Source organism: Octopus sinensis, linkage group LG19 (assembly GCF_006345805.1).
Source record: "Octopus sinensis linkage group LG19, ASM634580v1, whole genome shotgun sequence".
In the NCBI taxonomy this organism is placed as follows: domain Eukaryota; kingdom Metazoa; phylum Mollusca; class Cephalopoda; order Octopoda; family Octopodidae; genus Octopus; species Octopus sinensis.
In genome coordinates, this window is record NC_043015.1 from 41652507 (window position 1) to 41675006 (window position 22500).

General features: G+C 39.5%; 1 protein-coding gene across 1 annotated transcript in view; it reads right to left on the bottom strand.

The window, feature by feature from the left end:
• Nucleotides 1-22500, bottom strand: part of LOC115222057 (probable phospholipid-transporting ATPase IF) — a 148494-nt gene that overhangs the window by 54952 nt on the left and 71042 nt on the right. Inside the window, exon 4 of the mRNA XM_029792161.2 lies at nucleotides 13737-13817. Within this exon, the coding sequence (XP_029648021.1) occupies nucleotides 13737-13817 (81 nt within the window). The remainder of the gene's footprint in view (nucleotides 1-13736; nucleotides 13818-22500) is intronic.

The following is a 22500-nucleotide window of genomic DNA, read 5'->3' on the forward strand; positions in this document are numbered from 1 at the left end:
ATGAGCCTGAATGACGCTGATAACCTGGAGTCAACTCTGAGATATATATTTGTATATATAAATTTGGGATGGTCATTATTATTGTTTGTTTTTTTTTCCTAATTAACACATGCTTTATATAATTGTTCTTCGCTCGTTTATTACTGTCGTTATTCTAATTGATGTCTGGAAATCTTTTATCACACAGTGCTACTAAGAACAATGACACAGACATGTGCACACATGCACACACACACACACACACGGAATCACAGACACATGCACATATGGGGACACACATCATAGAAGAGCAGAATGGGATAAGCGGAGCATAAGCATACAAAAAGAGGGAAAGTGTCTGTGGAGAGATCACATATGTGTGACAAAAGATTTCCAAACAATGGAATGGGTGAGAATAATAACAGTAAAAGACAAGTGAAGGACAAATACATAGTGTGTGTGTTTATTTGGCAAAAAAATCCCAAAAATCACCATCCTGAAATATAAAAATATCTGTTTCAACACATGGTTTCACCAGGAATCTTACAACACAAATTCATAAATGTGTGTGTATATATATATATATATATATATATATATATATATATATATATATATATATATATAATAATATATATATATATACATATAGGTGCAGGAATGGCTGTGTGGTTTAGTAGCTTGCTTACCAACCACATGGTTCTGGGTTCAGTTCCGCTGTGTGACACCTTGGGCAAGTGTCTTCTACTATAGCCTTGGGCCAACCAATGCCTTGTGAGTGAATCTGGTAGACGGAAACTGAAAGAAGCTCATTGTGTGTGTGTATATATATATATCTATCCATGTATATATGTATATGCTTGTGTGTCTGTGTTTGTCCTCTCAACATCGCTTGACAACCGATGCAGGTGTGTTTACATCCCCATCACTTAGAGGTGGTTCAGCAAAAGAGACCGATAGAATAAGTACAAGGCTTACAAAGAATAAGTCGTGGGGTCGATTTGCTCAACTAAAGGTGGTGCTCCAGCATGACCACAGTCAAATGACTGAAACAAGTAAAAGAATATATATATTGTAAAGGGGACCAGTTTATGGGGTTACTCTGGGTTCCTTGCTCATAAATGGTTTAACCTTATGGTTTGTCTTCAGACCCCAAACACTGCTGGTCTAAGACCTCTTCAAAATATGGAGGGGGAAATGCCTCTCTATAAAAATAAACACCAGGTGATTATCTCCCTTTGCCATTGGTCATTGAGCTTCGGCTGCACTGCCACCTTGTGGTCACCAAAGAACCACAAAGGTAAACTATTATCGCCCTTCTGCCATGGCTGTTGGCTTCTGGCTACAGTGTTGCCTTGCAGATTCCAAAATACCAGCGGGAATCTTCTAAAATGCAGGCATGGCCCAAAATACTCTGTCCTGGCATTCAGGATGCTTCCTGGTATGATTGAATCTTTTAGAATTCTCATGCGTTTGGCAATGCATAACTGGCAATGTGTTGTCCCATTGATATATGTATATATATATATATATGTGTATATATATATTTACTCTTTTACTTGTTTCAGTCATGTGACTGTGGTCATGCTGGAGCACCGCCTTTATTCTTTGTAAGCCTAGTACTTATTTTATCGGTCTCTTTTTTGCCAAACCGCTAAGTAACGGGGACGTAAACACACCAGCATCGGTTGTCAAGCGATGTTGGGGGAACAAACAGAGACACACAAACACGCTGATACATACATATATATATATATACATATATGTATACATATATACGACGGGCTTCTTTCAGTTTCCATCTACCAAATCCACTCACAAGGCTTTGGTCGGCCCGAGGCTATAGTAGAAGACACTTACCCAAGGTGCCATGCAGTGGGACTGAACCCGGAAGCTTGTGGTTGGTAAGCAAGCTACTTAATACACAGCCACTCCTATGTGTGTGTGTATATATATATATACACACACACACACACATATATATATATATATACACACACACACACACAGGTGAGCACATAAGTGCAAAACAAGGTGGAAAAAATAGTACTCGACTACCAAAGGTAGAGCAATATGCTTTTTATTAAAGCTGCAAAATTGCCACAGAACTGTTACTCAGAGTTTTAAGTTCCCATTCGACAGACACACAACAGTACGATGAACAGGAACGTGAAACTCTGAGTGACAGTATTGCCTTGATAATTCTGCAACTTTAAAATAAAAGTATGAATATATATGTGTGTGTGTGTGTGTGTGTGTGTTATATGAGAACAATAAGGAAACCTGTTGTACTTGAAAGACGTGGACTGACTGACCTGTAGATATGACGGACATTTGAAATTTCTAATGAAGTCACAAAACTAAAGATATGTAGCGTGTGTTCATAGAGGTGTACCAGAAATATTAAAAGTAGATATTTATGTGGGTGTGTGTATGCTGACTCATGTGTGCATATATATATATATATATATTATATTATATTATATCAAATTAGAGATAAAACCACTATTAGGCAAATCAAACAGTGAAAATCATAAGCCAATACATAGAAATAAAATTAATTAAAAAATATATAAAAAATATAAAATATAAAAATCCAATTAAAATATTTAAATTAAAGTTAAAATTTAAATAAATTATTTAAATTAATAATTTAAACTTATAAATTAAAAATATATATATATTTTTATTATCATTTTATTTAATTATTTTTTTTTTTTTTATTTATTCATTTTTTAAAAATATTTTTATATTTATGTTGATGTATATACATACACTTATTCATATCATTATCATCATAAAAAGACCCCCTTAGGTCATGAATGACCATGGGATTGCACCTAGAAAGTTCCCCTCCGAGGCACAAGTCCAGGCAAGGTTGTTTATGGGAGACCACCAGCCGCTCATGCATATCAGCTCCCCTCTCCACACCACCAGTGTTATCCAAGGGAAAGGCAAAGGGGCCGATACAGATTGGCACCAGTGATGTCGCAACTCATTTCTACAGTTGAGTGAACTGGAGCAATGTGAAAATAAAGTGTCTTGCTCAAGAACACAACACAGAGCCCGGTCCAGGAATTGAACTCACAACAACCTAATGATTGTAAGCTCAATGTTCTAACTGCTGAGCTATGTGCCTTTACACACACACACACATACACACAGACACACACACATACACACACATACAGATAAACACACACACATAGACACTAACACACACAAATGTCAAGACGTGTCAAAAAACCAGGCTATGCTTTTGTCGTGGGCTGGAAACAAATGACACCATTACAATATTGGTGAGGTCATTGTTTGCAACAAATAATATACTTACACACACACACACACACACACAGATACATACATACATGGATGTATATACAGGGTGTAGTGAGTAACCAGTTGTCTAAATTACACAGAATTGAAAATAACACTGACATCCCATTTTAACAGATATTATTTACCAAAATTACATAAAACTATCTTGAAATACTGAAATACTAAAGAGTAAATTTATTCAATAAAATCGTCATTGGCTCCAACCATGGCCTCCAGACGACTTTGGAATCTCTTGCAACTCTTCTTGATGGTCTCCTTGTTTAAGTTGGTGAATGCTGCCATAATCTTTGCCTTCAGTTCATATTTGGTGTTACAAGGAGTTTTGTTGGTCTCTTACTCAACTGCGCCTCACACATAATAATCAAAGGGGTCGCAGTCTGGGGAGTTAGGTGAACAGATTTTAGGTGTGATGTATGCATATATATGTGTGCATGTGTGCAAGTGTGTGTATGTATAGCTATCTCTCTCTCTATCTATCTACCTATCTATCTGCCTCGCTATCTATCTATCTATCTATCTATCTACCTATCTATCTGCCTCTCTATCTATCTATCTATCTATCTCTCTCTCTATCTATCTATCTATCTATCTATCTATCTATCTATCTATCTATCTATCTATCTATCTATCTATCTATCTATCTATCTATCTGCCTCTCTATCTATCTATCTATCTCTCTATCTATCTCTCTAGCTATCTATCTATCTATCTATCTGCCTCTCTATCTATCTATCTATCTCTCTATCTATCTCTCTAGCTATCTATCTATCTATCTATCTGCCTCTCTATCTATCTATCTATCTATCTCTCTATCTATCTATCTTCTATCTATCTATCTATCTATCTATTTATCTGTATATAAATATATATATATATATATATATATATATATATATAAAACACACATATACATACATAAATTCATGTGTGTGTGTGTGTGCACACACGTGTGATTTTGGGTTCAGTCCCACTGTGTAACACCCTGGGCAAGTGTCTTCTATCATAGCCTTGGGCTGATCAAAGCCTTGTGAGTGGATTTGATAGATGGAAACTGAAAGAAGCCTACTGTATACATGTGTGTGCATGCGTGCATGTATGTATGAGTCTGTGTGTGTATCTATGTGTGCATGCATATGTGTGTACTCTTGTCTAGACATTATGAGGTGTTTGTAATCAAGCCTCATCATCATACGAGTGATGTTGTCATGGGAAAAATACTACCAGTTTACCTTGCTTGGAAACAGGTGAGGGTTAGAAACAGGAAGAGCATCCATCCATAAATAAACCTGCCTCGACAAATTCCACCTGATCCAAGCAAGCATGGAAAAGTGGGCATGAAAAATACCGATTACAATAATGAATATGATGATGGTGATAACGATGATGATTATGATGGTGATGATGACGATTATAAAGATTATGAAGATAATGATGATGGTGATAATGATGATGATGATGACTATGATAATGATGACAATTATGAAGAAAATTATGACGATGATATTGATGATGATGATGATGAGGATGATGATGATGATGGTGATAACGATGATGATTATAATTATGATGATAATGATTATGAAGATTATGATTATTAATGATGGTGATGATGATGATGATGGCTACGATAATTTATGTTGATTATGAAGACAATGATGATGGTGATGACGATGATGATGATGATAATGCTGATGATGAATTTGACTACGACAACAATGCTGACTAACAAATTCTTCCTTCATTTCTGAAGACATTTCATTTGGCAGTTCTCTGGTTTTGCTGGCATTGCATGTCCTAGATATTTCCTCATTTCCTCAATTCTGATGCAATCTCAAGAACTGTCTACAGATTCCATTACAATGCCGACATCATCAATTCCAGCCACCAAACCTATGACGATACATTAGTTCCGTCTTTACTAGCGAAGAGCCTTACTACCACCGTTTTACTAAAGGTGTACCACATGCCACACTGTTGCACGTGTAACTTAAGCAGTTTTAAGACCAGGGTTTAGGTTCCATAATGCTCTCATTTAGACGTAAATATACACACATACACACACTTACATATAGATGCTTACATAAATCTACACACACACACACATATACACATATGCACACATACACACACCTACACAGATATATACAGATATATATATATATATATATATATATATATATATATATGTATATATATATGTATATATATATATACATATATATTTTTACACACATACTTGCACAGCGGCATATACATAAATCTACACACACACATATACACACATACACACACCTACACATATATTTATATATATAAATATACACACATATATTTATACACACATACTTGCACACAGACATATACATAAATCTACACATACACACACATATACATATATGCACACAAACACACACCTACACAGATATATAGATATACACACATATATGCACACACATGCTTGCACACAGGCAAATACATAAATATACATACATACAAATACACACACCGTTTTGAAGTCACGGCACCACCAAAAATGTAGGATGCAACATTGTTGCAATTTCTGCAGTTTTTCAAAGATAAACATGTATGCGTGTGTGTGAATGCAATTATATATTTATGTGTATGTGTGTGTGTGTACATGCATGCGTATATGTGCGTAGGTGTGTGTATGTGTGCCTGTGTATGTATGAAAGTATGTGTATATGTGGTATACTCTTTTACTCTCTTTTACTCATTTCAGTCATTTGACTGCGGCCATGCTGGAGCACCGCCTTTGGTCGAGCAAATCGACCCCGGGACTTATTCTTTTGTAAGCCCAGTACTTATCCTATCGGTCTCTTTTGCCGAACCGCTAAGTAACGGGGACATAAACACACCAGCATCGGTTGTCAAGCAATGCTAGGGGGACAAACACAGACACACAAACACACACACGCATATATATATATATATACATACATACATATATATATATATATATATATTATATATATATATATATATATATATATATATATATATACATATATATACATGCACATACACATACATATATATATATATATATTCATATATACGACGGGCTTCTTTCAGTTTCCGTCTACCAAATCCACTCACAAAGCTTTGGTCGGCCCGGGGCTATAGCAGAAGACACTTGCCCAAGGTGCCACGCAGTAGGACTGAACCCGGAACCATGTGGTTGGTAAACAAGCTACTTACCACACAGCCACTCCTGCGCCTGGTATATGTGTGTATGAAAGTGTGTGTATATTTATGTATATGTTTGATTGTAGGTGTGTGCATATGTGAATATGTGTGTGTGTACGGGTAGATTTATGTAAACGTCTGAGTGTATGTGTGTACATGCGTGTATTTATGAGTAGAAGTGTGTAGGTGTGTGTGTGTGTGTATGTGTGTGTTCCTTCTCAATTTAATTGAAAACATGTGAAGAAGAAATATTAACTGCCTTTAGGATGGGAGTGAAGAGTGTGTGTGTGTGTGTGTGAGCATGTGTGTGTGTATGTGAGCAAGTGTGTGCATGTGTGTATGTGAATGCATGTATGTGAGCAAGTGCATGTGTGTGTGTATGTGAGCAAGTGCAGTGTATGTGAGCATGTGTGTGTGTATATGAGCAAGTGTGTGTGTGTGTATATGTGAACGTATGTATGTGTATATGAGCATGTGTGTGTGTATGAGCAAGTGTGTGTGTGTGTGTGTGTGCATGTGAACGTGTGTATGTGTATGTGAGCAAGTATGTGTATGTGTATGTTTACATGAACATGTGTGCATGTGAGCAAAAAGTGTGTGTGTGTGTGAGTGTGAGTGTGTCCATATAAAAGGTTTGTATGTATGTGTGTGTGTGTATTTATATATGAACATGCGTGTGTATGTGAGTGTGTATGTGTGTGTGTGTGTGTGTGCGTACACGCTGGGATGAAAAGTAGGTCGATTCTACATTTCTTATTCAAGAATTATACAGATTCTATGACACTGACACTTGCAACGCAATACCCCCAACCACCACCACCACCACCACCACCACCATCCCAGACACACAATGTACCCCCTCCAACCAAACACGTACGCACCCCACCCCACAAACACATCTGTGTTATTACATAATGCAAGCATTTTATTTTGGGTGTTATTAAGAAAAAACAGTTTCCTATAATTAACAGATGAGCAATTATTTACGTTATTTACATTTGACGGATATTTGTCCTCATCTTGTTTGTTGTTAACACAACATTTCGGCTGATATACCCTCCAGCCTTCATCAGGTGTCTTGGGGAAATTTTGAACCTGGGTTCTCATTCCTAAGGTATTTTTCAATGTTATTATTATCATATTATTTACATTATTTACATTTGATGGATATTTGTCCTCATCTTGTTTGTTGTTAACACAACATTTCGGCTGATACAGCCTCCAACCTTCATCAGGTGTCTTAGGGAAATTTCGAACCTGAGTTCTCATTCCTAAGATATTTTTCGATGTTATTTTCATTATTATTATATACGAAGCCCAGTATACCCATCATGACTACCCGTCAGATAAGGGTACACCAGGCACATGCATCACAACCATATGTGCGCGACATGGTGATCTCATATCAAGATAAACAGCACATGACCTTGCAGGTGGGGCCCCAGTTAGAATTTTTTTCTGTTCGAGTAGCCCATCCTGCTCAAAAGGTCCCTGAATAAGGATTGTTTAAGGATGTTGAACGAACCACCCATGTTTCCAGAGGTGAATTATATCAAACCCCAAAGAATCCCTCTCAACACATTGTGGTGTTGACAGCAGCAGTGATGATGAAGAGGATTATAGTGTACTCCATCAGGCATCAGGCATTTGCCATATCCTGAATGCCTTACTTCCCTGGCCATGGACACATTGAAACTCCGACGTCTGGCAGCTGACTTCGCAGACACCCATAAAATTATTAACCATCGTACAAACAATAACTCTGAGCACCTTTTCAAACTCCACCCGTCTAACACCCGTGGACATATTTACAAAGTCAGAAAACAGCACAGCTCCTTCCGTGACTTTAGGAAACATTTTTCACGCTGAGAGTTGCTGAAGCATGGAACAAACTGCCAGCATCAGTTGTTAGTTGTCGGAGCACTGCATCCTTCAAAACTTCCATGCTTCTGAGATTCGCCAACACTACACTTGATTTTCTCCCCTCCATACACACACAAGCATGTATCTGACCCATACACTGTTCGCTTTCCAGACATTTGTACATTACTGCATATGCTTTATACACACTTTCTGACAAGTTGTGGTGCACCTGAGCACTGTATACAAGAATTTCATTATTATTATTATTATAATGACAATGATGGTGATGATGATAATGATGGTAGTGGTGGTGGTAGTGGAGATAATGATGATGATGATGATGATGAGGAGGAGGAGGAGGCTGGCAGTGGTGACAACAACAAGCAGTGCAATTTCAGCAACGAGGACAACGACAACGAAAATAACAATGAACTTGGCGAAGATGATGATGATGATGATGGTGATGAGAATATTGATGATGGTGGTGGCGGTGGTGGTAACGCTTGACAATGGTAATGATGACACAAATCTTGGAATGTGTGTTTAGGGAAGATAACAACAAAGAATATTATAGACTGAGTAAGCCAGTTGTCAGTCAAACCGACCAACCCATGACAGCATGGAAAGCAGATGCTGAATAAATAATGATGATGACGATGATGACGATGATGATGATGATGATGATGACGATGATGATGACGATGATGACGATGATGAATGATGATGATGATGATGATGATGATGATGATGATGATGATGATGATGATGACGATGATGATGATGACGATGATGATGATGATGACGATGATGATGACGATGATGATGATGATGACGATGACGATGACGATGATGATGACGATGATGATGATGATGATGATGATGATGACGATGATGATGATGATGATGACGATGATGATGATGATGACGATGATGATGACGATGATGATGACGATGATGATGATGACGATGATGATGATGAGACGATGATGATGATGATGATGATGATGATGACGATGATGATGACGATGATGATGATGATGATGATGATGACGATGATGATGATGATGATGACGATGATGATGACGATGATGATGATGATGATGTTTAGGTTGTCGGGAATTAAAAATCCCAATTTTTTTTTCTGCCATCCATTTTTTCTTTCTTTATCGAGTTGTTGTGTTGATTCTAGATAGAATAAAAACCCCGAGCAGGATGGGTAGGTCACCTATCGATCAATACAGCTGATCGAGAAAGGTCAGGTGTATTGATTACTTGGCATATGCCTACGTGCGTGTGTGTGTGTGTGTGGTGGAGACGGACGAGGGAGGAGGGGAAATAGATAAATGTCCATGTATGCATGTGTGTCTGTATGTGTGTGCCCATGTGTGTGCCCATGTGTGTGCCCATGTGTGTATGTGTATATGCATGTATGTATGTGAATATGTGTATATGCAAATGTGTATATATGTGTGTATGAATGTATGTATGCATGTGCACATGTATGCGTGTATGAGCGTATGTGTGTATGTATACGCATATGTGTGAATGAATGTATGTATGTGTTTGTATGTGTGTATGTATGAATGTGTGTGTGGATGTATGTGTGTATGTGTGTGCAATGTACATGATAACACTTCCAATCAGTTAAGATCAGAAGCCATGAGAGCCACTGCCTGGTACTGCATCAGGGGGCATGGCCCCTGCCTGGTACTGCATCAGGGCATTTATTATTATTATTATATTATTATTATTATTATTATTTATGGGTTTTTCTTCTTCTTTCAAATTTGCTTCCATTTCTTGCCGAGTGTCTTCCTGACTGCTAGGGCAAAGAAACTCATAGTATACATTGGTAGGCCATTAAACTAAACTCACCAGTTCATTCATTTTTTTCTTTATTGATAAAAATAAAGTTAAATTAAAATACATGGGTAGTAATAGTTCTCACATCGACAATGCTCTTCTCAATACGTGTGATGTACCAGTTAAGACAATCTTTTGCCCTTCTTCTTCTTCTTATTATTGCTAAGGTGGTGAGCCGGCAGAATTGTTAGCATGCTGGGCAAAATGCTTAGCAGTATTTTGTTTGTCTTTATGTTCTGAGTTCAAAGTCTACCTAAGCCAACTACGTCATTCATCCTTTTGGGGGGAGGGGGGGGGGCGATGAAATGAGTACCAGTTATGTACTGGGGGTCAATGTAATTGACTATACTCCTCCCTCAAGATTTCAGGCTTCATGCATATAATAGAAAGGACCACTACTACTGCTGCTGCTGCTGCTGCTGCTACTGCTACTACTACTACTACTACTACTACTACTACTAAAGCGGTGAGCTGGCAGAATCGTTAGCACACTGGGTGAAATGCTTAGCAGTATTTCGTTTGCCGCTACATCCTGAGTTCAAATTCTGCCGAGGTCAACTTTGCCTTTCATCCTTTCAGGGTTAATAAATTAAATACCAGTTACACACTGGTGTCGATGTAATCAACTAATCCTCTCCCCACAAATTGCAAGCCTAATGCTTGAAATTTATTAATTATTATTATTATTTTCTTTTTTTTTCTTCTTCTTTAAAATTTGCTTCCATTTCTTGCCGATTGTCTTCCCGACTCCTAGGGCAAAGAAACTCATAGTATACATTGGTAGGCCATTAAACTAAACTCACTAGTTATTATTATTATTATTATTATTATTATTATTATTATTATTATTATTATTATGGAAGCTGGTAAAAGCGTTGGTATGCCAGGCAAAATGCTTAGCACCATTTCGTCTGTCTTTATGTTCTGAGTTCAAATTCCGCCCGGGCCAACTATGCCTGTCATCCCTTCATGGTTGATAAAACAAGTACCAGTTGAGCACTGGGGTTGACTTAATCAGCTTACACCCTTTCCCAATACTGGCCTTATACCAAAATTTGGAATAATTATTATATTTGTAAATAAGGTGATGAACTGGAAAACTCATCGACACTCCTGGCAAAATACTTAGCGGCATTTTGTCCATCCTTACATTCCGAGTTTAAATTCTGTCTGGGATGACTATGTCTGTCATCCCTTCAGGGTTCATAAAATAACTACCCGTTGAGCATTGGGAACGATGTAATTTACTTAGCTGCTCCCCTGAAATTATTGGCCTTTCTTTAAAATTTACAACCAGTATTATATTATGTTGTAAGTATGGCGTAGGAGCGGCTGTGTGGTAAGTAGCTTGCTTACGAACCACATGGTTCCGGGTTCAGTCCCACTGCGTGGAACCTTGGGCAAGTGTCTTCTACTATAGCCTCGGGCTGACCAAGGACTTGTGAGTGGATTTGGTAGACGGAAACTGAAAGAAGCCCGTCGTATATATGTATATATATATATATATATATATATATATATATATATATATGTATGTGTGTGTATATGTTTGTGTGTCTGTGTTTGTCCCCCCAACATCGCTTGACAACCGATGCTGGTGTGTTTACGTCCCCGTAACTTAGCGGCTCGGCAAAAGAGACCGATAGAATAAGTACTAGGCTTACAAAGTATAAGTCCTGGGGTCAATTTGGTCGACTAAAGGCAGTGCTCCAGCATGGCCACAGCCAAATGACTGAAACAAATAAAAGAGTAAAAGAGTAAATTTATGAACATTAATCAGTATACCCTGAGGATGAAGAACTCAGAGCTGTACGAGAGCCTCCTAAAGGTTAGCTTGAACATAATACAGAGGAGACTGAGGTTAGCTGGATAAGCTCACCGTCATTCAGAGTTGATATTGCTCTCAGTGCTCCTGTGGGAGCCCCTGCATGGACACACTAGAAGAGGGAGACCGAGGATGACACATGTTGATGCCCTAAGGACAGACACTAGGCTCTGGGAGACGCAGGACATGGCAGCGACGATGAGGGACTAAGACTGCTTGAGAGGACTCGTCCATGGATCCTGGGAATTTTTTTACCTGCCTTAGAATATGAACGCATGTATGTTTATATTTACATCTATATTTATGCATGCATATATGTGTGTGTGTGTGTTTGTACGTATGTATGCATGTTTGCTTATATATATTTGTACGTCCTTTCGGGGTCATTTAAATAAGTACCAGTTACGTGCCGGGGTCGATATAATCGACTTAATCCATTTGTCCTTGCTTGTCCTCTTTGTGTTTAGCCCCTTGTGGGTAGTAAAGAAATAGGTATTTCGTCTGCCGCTACATTCTGAGTTCAAACTCCGCCGAGGTCGACTTTGCCTTTCATCTTTCGGGGTCGATTAAATACGTACCAGTTACGCACTGGGGTCGATATAATCGACTTAATCTGTTTGTCCTTGTTTGTCCTCTCTGTGTTTAGCCCCTTGTGGGTAGTAAAGATATAATATCATTATATATGCGTATGTGAGCATTTATATTAATTACGATGCACAGATGGCTTTGACATTATGATATTTGCATCTAATCATGCATGCACACGTGTGCATATGTGTCGGTAGATTTAGTGCATCACAATATGGTGTCGCATGAATGCAATTAACACTGGATGAGATGAGCCACCCATCATTAAGATGTGAAATGTGAGATCATCCCTACCCTGATGATGGAAGCTCGTCTCATCCAATGTTAATTGCATCCGTACAACACCATATTGTGTGTGTATACGTGTGTGTATGTATATGTGTGTGTATGTGCTCATGTGTATGTGTGTGAATAAGAGTATAAGTCTAAGTGTGGAGGCGCAATGGCCCAGTGGTTAGGGCAGCGGACTCGCGGTCATAGGATCGCGGTTTCGATTCCCAGACCGGGCGTTGTGAGTGTTTATTGAGCGAAAACACCTAAAAAAGCTCCACGAGGCTCCGGCAGGGGATGGTGGTGATCCCTGCTGTACTCTTTCACCACAACTTTCTCTCACTCTTACTTCCTGTTTCTGTTGTACCTGTATTTCAAAGGGCCGGCCTTGTCACTCTCTGTGTCACGCTGAATATCCCCGAGAACTACGTTAAGGGTACACGTGTCTGTGGAGTGCTCAGCCACTTACACGTTAATTTCACGAGCAGGCTGTTCCGTTGATTTGGATCAACCGACGGAGTGCTTCCTTCCCTTATAAGTCTAAGTAATTCCTAAAAGATCAGAGCTTAATCAATTAACCTGGATCAATAAGGGAATATTTGATTAAATCGGTCGATAAAATAAGGATCAATGTAAATGAGGGCTGGAAGCAATAGTAATTGACTGAGAAAGGAAAAAAAAAAAATTAAAAAAACCTTCAAGGTAGTGCTCCAGCGTGGCCATAGGCCAGCAACCTGAAACCAGGAAATGAATGGGGAAAAAAAAGATAAAAGAATTAATGTAGGAGGTTTTATTGACATACCTGTTTAATTGCTGTGACGGAGACGACAAAGAGCAAGGGAAGGATGCTGGTGGCTGGACTCACTGGACTGTCGATGATCAGCTGATGAGGACATGAAGAAGAAGAAGAAGGAGAAATGAAAGAAAGGAAGGAAGGAAGGAAGGAAGGTTAAAGAATGAATAAACAAATAAATAGGACTAAAATATTATGCATAAACAAACTATAGGTGGTGATGATGGTGATGATGATAGTGATGATGGTGATGATGATGATGGTGATGATGGTGATGGTGATGATGATGGTGATAATGAGGGTGATGGTGATGGTGATGATGATGATGATGATGGTGATGATGGTGATGGTGATAATGAGGGTGATGTGATGATGATGGTGATGGTGATGATGATGATGGTGATGATGATGATGATGATGGTGATGATGAGGGTGATGATGAGGGTGATGATGATGATGATGATGATGGTGATGATGATGATGGTGATGATGGTGGTGATGGTGATGATGGTGATGATGATGATGGTGGTGATGGTGATGATGATGATGATGATGGTGGTGATGGTGATGATGATGGCGATATGTAACAGGTAAGTGTGAGACAGAAACCGCCCTGGAATGGTGAGTTTTTCACATGTGTGGCGAAGGCACTGATATGGCTGTGTGGTCAATCAGCTTGCTTCACAACCACACGGTCTTGGGTTCAAGCACCTTCAACAAGTGCTTTCTACAAGAGGCTCTGGACCAAACAAAAGCTTTTATGACAACAGAGCAGATTTGGTGGACGGAAACTGGAAACAAGATCGTTTTGTGTGTGTGTTTATATGTGTGTGTGTTTGTATGTATGTGTGTGTGTTTGTGCGTGTGTGTGTTTGTGTGTTCGTATGTGTGTGTGTTTGTATGTGTGTGTTTCTGTGTGTGTGTGTGAATTAGCTTGTTTCTCCCTCATTTTCACCTGCATTAAGCTGGTTTTTGGAACACAATTAATGTCGTGGATACGACTTTAAACTGCTTCCCATAGTGGGGCCTTGCTTCAGGGTTTCGAGGAGTGTGGAACCATATCTCAGCCACTGATGAGGTCCTTGCCGACCACCCAGGGATCCGTGGACCACAGGTTGAGAACCACCGATCTATGTCTTGGACTGTACAGATGGGACATTTCAGCTAGCGAAAGAGCAAAGAGACTAAACCCAGGCCAGATATGTAGGCCCCATTGTTCTATTATGGCATTTGGCACAAAGGAGGAGTTGCACTGAGCCAGGCAAGTTGTCTGAATCGATGGATAGAATGGAATGTAGATTAACACAGACTTTTAATGGACAGTTTTTATTGAGACCACTTTAACATTTTGGCCCAAATACCTGTTTTTACCTGTCTTATGTGAAGCAGACAGAACAAGGCAGAAAAGTACAATCAGAAAAGATCTTGATGGGTGTTTGATTGCATCGCATTAGCTACGCACAAGTAATGAATATCTATATTGGTATTTTTAATAAAATTACAAGAAAGATGAGAGTGAGAAAGAGAGAGAGAGAGAGAAATCAATACAAGTAATCAATATGGATATGGATATTGATCGATAAGTACAATGGCTGGAGAATCCCAGTGATTGTCTAAGATAAGGCAGACGCAAGCATGGCTGTGTGGAAAGAAGTCTGCTTCCCAACCACATGGTTTTGAGTTCAGTCCCACTATCTAGCACCCTGGGCAAATGTCCTGGGGCCAACCAATGCTTTGTGAGTGAATTGGTAGTCAGAAACTCTCTCTCTTTTCCTCTCACATTTTGGTTTCAAAAGAGGTGCAGTGTTGCTTGGATTTCTTTGATGTGAGGTTAAGTCTGCTACTTTTGAGACTCACAAGGCTTGATTCTTTGCAAAATGGCAAAAAGTATATATATCTGGAACTTCAACATAAATTGTTCTATTTATGGTGAGACACTGATGAGGTAAACTGCATGAGTGCATAATGTTTCTACCAGTGTTATGTAATTATTTAGGCATTTTCTTGAAACATGTGTATATCCTATAAAGCATTTAATACCACACCTGTCTTCTGTTTATTATATATATATATAGGTGTAGGAGTGGCTATGTAGTAAGTAGCTTGCTTACCAACCACATGGTTCTGGGTTCAGTTGCACTGCATGGCACCTTGGGCAGGTGACTTCTACTATAGCCTCAGGCCAGCCAAAGCCTTGTGAGTGGATTTGGTAGACAGAAACTGAAAGAAGCCCGTCGTATATATGTATATATATGTATGTGTGTGTATATGTTTGTGTCTGTCTCCTCCAACATCGCTTGACAACCGGTGCTGGTGCGTTTACATCCCCGTAACTTAGCGGTTTGGCATAAAGAGACCGATAGAATAAGTACTAGGCTTACAAAGAATAAGTCCTGGGGTTGATTTGCTCGACTAAAGACAGTGATCCAGCATTGCCACAGTCAAATGACTGAAACAAGTAAAAGGAGTATATATATATATATACATATATAGTTATAAATTGTATCTTTTACTTGTTTCAGTCATTAGATAATGGAGCAATGCCTTGAGGAATTTTATTTTAGTCGAATGAATTGATCCCAGGACTTTTTTTTTAAAAGCCCAGTACTTATTTTATCAGCCTCTTTTGCTGAACTGCTAGATTACAAGGATGTAAACAAACCAACACGAATTGTCAGGTAGTGATGGGGGACAAACACAGATACAAAGACACATACACACACACATATATAAACACACAACAGGCTTCTTTCAGTTTCCGTCTACCAAATCCACACACAAGGCTTTGGTCTGTCTGAGGCTAAAGTAGAAGACCCTTGCCCAACCCAAGGTGCCATGTAGTGGGACTGAACCCGGAAGCATGTGCAGGGGAAGCAATCTTCTTACCACACAGCCATGCCTGCATGTATGTGTGAGCGTATGCGTGTGTGTGTGTGTGCATATGTGTGTGTGTGTGCATATGTGTGTGTGTTTGTGTAGATGAACTTGAGATGTAAATTTAACCCAATATCAACAATTCTCATGTCTACTGACGCTGTTTTACCAGAACAACAGAACAAGAGAATAAAAGAACAACAGAACAATGGATTACAAAGAAAAGAGAAAAGAAAAAGAAAACAAACAAACAATAACTAGAAATAACAACTGAATGAAGCATTTAGATGTTGTGTGGAGGGGGAGAGGTAGAAGGAGATAGGGAGGGGGGTCTGACTTGTTATTGCACTAAATGACCTCAGTATCATGGACCTGAGTGAGAGAAGGAAAGAGAGAGATAAATTGAGGGGCAGACAGATAGAGAGATAGATATATATATATATAGAGAGAGAGACTGATAGACAGACAGACAGATAGATGGATGGATATGTAGATAGATAGATAGATTGTATATATATATATATATATATATATATATATAGATAGATAGATAGATAGATAGATAGATAGATAAGTAGATAGATAAATAGACACATAGATAGACAGATAAAGAGAGAGAGAGAGAGAGAGAAATGGATAGATTGTGGCATTCCATCGGTTATGACAAGGGTTCCAGTTGATCCGATCAACGGAACGGCCTGCTTGTGAAATTAACGTGTAAGTGGCTGAGCACTCCACAGACATGTGTGCCCTCAACGTAGTTCTTGGGAGATTCAGTGCGACACAGAATGTGACAAGGCTGGTCCCTTTGAAATACAGGTACAACAGAAACAGGAAGAAAGAGTGAGAGAAAGTTGTAGTGAAAGAGTACAGCAGGGATCACCACCACCCCTGCCAGAGCCTCATGGAGCTTTAGGTGTTTTCACTGAATAAACACTCACAACGCCTGGTCTGGGAATCGAAACTGCGATCCTATGACAGTGAGTCCACTGCCCTAACTACTGGGCCATTATGCCTCCGCGGTGGTTAGATAGATAGACAGGCAGATAGATAGATAGATAGATAACTTTCTTTATTGGCCACAAAGGGCTGAACATAGAGGGGACAAATACAATGTAGAGTTTTTCTTTTTGAGGGTGGGGGGGCGAAAACAAATAATGTAAAAAAAACAAAATTATACACAACTAGCAGTATCGCCCGGCGTTGCTCGGGTTTGTAAGGGAAATAACTATATAAGCATTTTTAGAGAGTTATAGCAAAAAAATAGCAAAAAAAAAATGCATTAAAAATGCATATAAAAAGCTTAGATTCTCGACCCCATGTCGAATTTATTGATTTTTTTCAGAACTGGGGGAAATTTTCAAAATTTTCGCTGCGTTAGTTTTGAATTATGACATTGGGCTATGTATGTGTCAAGTTTCATCAGAATCGGTTGAAAGCCGTGGTCAGGGTGAGGGTACAACCTGACAGACACACAGACACACAGACAGACAAACTGACGTTTATATATATAGAAGATGATGAAAAGGGATCGAAATCATTTGTGAAATACACAAAAAAGTTGAAATAATACAAAAAAGTTCCCAAAGAATGGGGAGGTTTATCCGTGGAAAGAAAAACCTACGAAAAGACTTGGGCAATAATGTCACATGTTAACACATTTATTTACAAGTAATAATAATAATGAAATTATTATATACAGTGCTCAGGTGCACCACAACTTGTCAAAAGTGCGTATAAAGCATATGCAGTAATGTAGAAATGTCTGGAAAGCGAACAATGTATGAGTCAGATACATGCTTGTGTGTGTATGGAGGGGAGAAAATCAAGTGTAGTGTTGGCGAATCTCAGGAAGCATGGAAGTTTTGAAGGATGCAGTGCTCTCTGTTTTAAGTAACTCTCTGTTTAAAATTTTTTTTCCGGTTCATAGGATCATACACAAGGTGGCTTCGTCATTCATACGTACCATCCTTGCTACATTCACCCATCTTTTTTTGAAACATTCACTAGACAAAACTTCCCTCTCTACTCTCACCTTCCTTTTCATCATACTTGTGGCTATGGTGAAAGAATATATCTGGTGGATGCATCTGAAAGGATTAGAGGCAAACACTTTTCTCTCTGATCAACCTCTCATCAACCTTTTCAAGTATCACTTGAAAAGGTTGATGAGAGATTGATCAGAGAGGAAAGTGTTTGCCTCTAATCCTTTCAGATGCATCCACCAGATATATTCTTTCACCATAGCCACAAGTATGATGAAAATAGCTCTTCCTTCCCGTTTGAAGGAAGGAGGCGTGACAATATTGAGGATAGACTCGGCTTATAAACCAACTCATCCCACACGTGACAGCAGTCTTTTGACATAAGCCCACAGATTGGAAATGGTTGGACACTGCATGAGTGCGTGCAGAACAGTTTCGTCGCTCTGACTGCATCTTGTGCAGGTCAGCTCAGTGTTTCTTGAGCCGTGCCTGTAGAACTTATCCCGAACGGGTAGCACTTCTCCATAGCACTGCTAGGCCAGGGATCTTTGGAAGTTGTCCATAGGTCCTGACCCGAGACAGACAGACAGACAGATAGATAGATAGACAGATGGTAAGATAGATAGCTAGATAGATGGATGGATGGATGGATGGATAGATAACTCTATAATGGTCATTACTGCAAGAATTATTCCCTTCCAAGTTCAAACTCAATGTGAAGAAGCCAACCATATATATGTGTGTTTGTGTGTGTATATATAGATATATCAATGGAAAATGTGAGGTTGTTGCCAGTGCCACTGGACTGGCTCCTTTGCAGGTGGCATGTAAAGAACACCATTTCGAGCATGGCCGTTGCCAGTACCGCCTGACTGGCCCACGTGCTGGTGGCACATAAAAAGCACCCACTACACTCTTGGAGTGGTTGGCGTTAGGAAGGGCATCCAGCTGTAGAAACTCTGCCAGATCAGATTGGAGCCTGGTGCAGCCATCTGGTTTGCCAGTCCTCGGTCAAATCGTCCAACTCATGCTAGCATGGAAAGCGGACGTTAAACGATGATGATGATGACGACACACACACACACATTGACATTTACCGGTGAGAAAATTGACCACGGACCCTGTGCATCAAACGAAAATACCTTGTAGTATTTATTCCACCCTGAGGTGCACAGTCTCTTCTTTGTTGGATCTCACAATCACAAATGCTGTGAACCAAGCGAACAACCACCGGCCATGCTGTAACCACCACCACCACCACCGTTACCATAAACACCCCTCACCGCAACAACAACGCAATGAGAACCACCAGTGTTTTTTTTTGTGTTTTTCACAAAAAGCAGGGAACAAAATAAACATAAAAATTAGGGCTGATATAAGAGGGATAGAGAGAGAGACAGAGAGAAAGAAAGAGAAAGATAGAGAAAACGGGTATGGGGGGTAGAGAATGTTAGGGAATAGGTTAGAGAGAAGGGGGGGAGGGGTGTATACAGTGACAGAAATAAGTCAATAGTCAGCAATAAATTACTATCATGTATTATGAGGTAAGAGAGAGAGAGAGAGAGAGAGAGAGAGAGAAAGAAAGAGAGAGCTATAGAGTGATACAATGTATGTTGAAGAGAGGGAGGGGGTTAAAAGAGAGAGATAAGCAGAAAGACAGAGAGAGTGAGAAACAGGCAGCCAGAGAGGCAGGGAAAGAGAAAGAGAGAGACAAAGTGAGAGAGGTGCACAACAGTAGAGGTACATGTTAGAGAGAGAAAGAGAGAGAGAGGGAGAAAGAGAGGGAGAAAGAAAGAAAGTGGAAGAGGTATACAGTGACATGGTATAGGTTAAAGAGAGAGAGAGAAAGACAGAAAGTGAGAGACAGGCAGGGAAAGAGAGAGAGAGGGACGGAGATGAGCCCAATAATAGAGGTATATGTCAAAGAGGAAGAAGGTGTGAGAGAGAGAGAGGGGGGAGAGATGTATACACTAATAGGGTTATAGGTCACTAGTTGACCAATAAATTACTACCTTTAATCAATTATTAGTAACACTTTTTTATAGAGAGAGGAAGAGATAGGCAGATAGATAGACAGACAGACAGACAGATAGATAGATGGATGGATGGATGGATGGATGGATGGATGTATGTATGGATAGATAGGGAGAGAGGGAGAGAGGTGGATAGATAGATAGATAGATAGATAGATAGATAGAGAGAGAGAGAGATGGAGAGATAGAGAGATAGAGTGATAGAGAGATGGATATATATATATATATATATAAGAGAGAGATATGGATAGACAGATAGAGAGAGAGAGAGAGAGATGGATAGATTGAGATATAGACAAATAGATAGATGAATAGAAGGATAGATAGATAGACAGACAGACAGACAGACGTATGGATAGATAGTAAAGTGCATGTAAGAGAAAGAGCTGTAGCAGGTCATCAATGACAAGGCTATATGTCAGCAGGGAATCTCATCTCTATACATACTGTATATATTATATATCACAATATATATTGTAAAGACTTCTTACTTAGAGAGAGAGAAAGAGAAAACGAAAGAGGGAGAGAAAGAGAGAGAGAGAGAGATGGCAACTGGTCAGCAATGGCAGGAGGGTTACATGCTAGTGATCGGCCTGACTGGACATTATATATTATCGTAAGAACACTTCTTAAGCTTTTAACAACACATCTTAGCAATTCATGGCTTGGATTGGTCTTTGTTTTTACCTATGAACGTTTAGTCTTGTACTCTTTTATTCTTTTGCTTGGCTCAGTCATTTGACTGCGGCCATGCTGGAGCAAAAACCTTGAAAAGTGTATTTTAGTCGAAGAAATCGGCCCCAGGAATTATTATTTTGTAAGCCTAGTACTTATTCTATTGGCCTCTGAGTTACGGGGATGTAAACACACCAACATCAGTTGTCAAGCAATGATGGTGGTGGTGGTGGTGGTAGGGGGGGAGGGGACAACCATAGACACACATAAATATATATACATATATATATATATATACAGTTTGTGTCTACCAAATCCACTCACAAGGTTTTGGTTGGACCACGGCTATAGTAGAAGAGACTTGCCCAAGGTGTCACACAGTGGGACTGAACCCAGAACCATGTGGTTCGTAAGCAAGCTTCTTAAATTTTATTAAATTTGCCATGAAGGCAGTACATAGAGTAAGGAAGCTTGTGGGCTGGACACGGACATTAATGCGATGAATGATAATGATACAAGGATGATAAAGGTGGGAGAAGATGAAAAGCACCCACCGACTTTTGCTTCTCTAAAACATTATTCTTTTAAAGTATCATACCTATTTCTTTATTACCCACAAGGGGCTAAACATAGAGGGGACAAACAAGGACATACATAGGTATTAAGTCGATTACATCAACCCCAGTGCATAACTGGTACTTAATTTATCGACCCCGAAAGGATGAAAGGCAAAGTTGACCTCGGCGGAATTTGAACTCACGTTACGGCAGATGAAATACCGCTAAGTATTTCGCCCGGCATGCTAACGATTCTGCCGAGGCAATAAACCTCTTACACAGTTCAAAAGAAACACACATTAATGAGGCAATAAACCTCTTACATTTTTGCTGTACAAGCTTCTTACCACACAGACACACCTGCTGATGGGCTTCTTTCAGTTTCCGTCTACCAAATACACTCACAAGGCTTTGGTTCGCCTAAGGCTATAGTAGAAGACACTTGCCCAAGGTTCCACAGTGGGACTGAACCTGGTACCGTGTGGTTGGGAAGCAAGCTTCTTACCACACAGACACATCTGCTGATGGGCTTCTTTCAGTTTCCGTCTACCAAATACACTCACAAGGCTTTGGTTCGCCCAAGGCTATAGTAGAAGACACTTGCCCAAGGTGCCACACAGTGGAACTGAACCCGGAACCATGTGGTTGG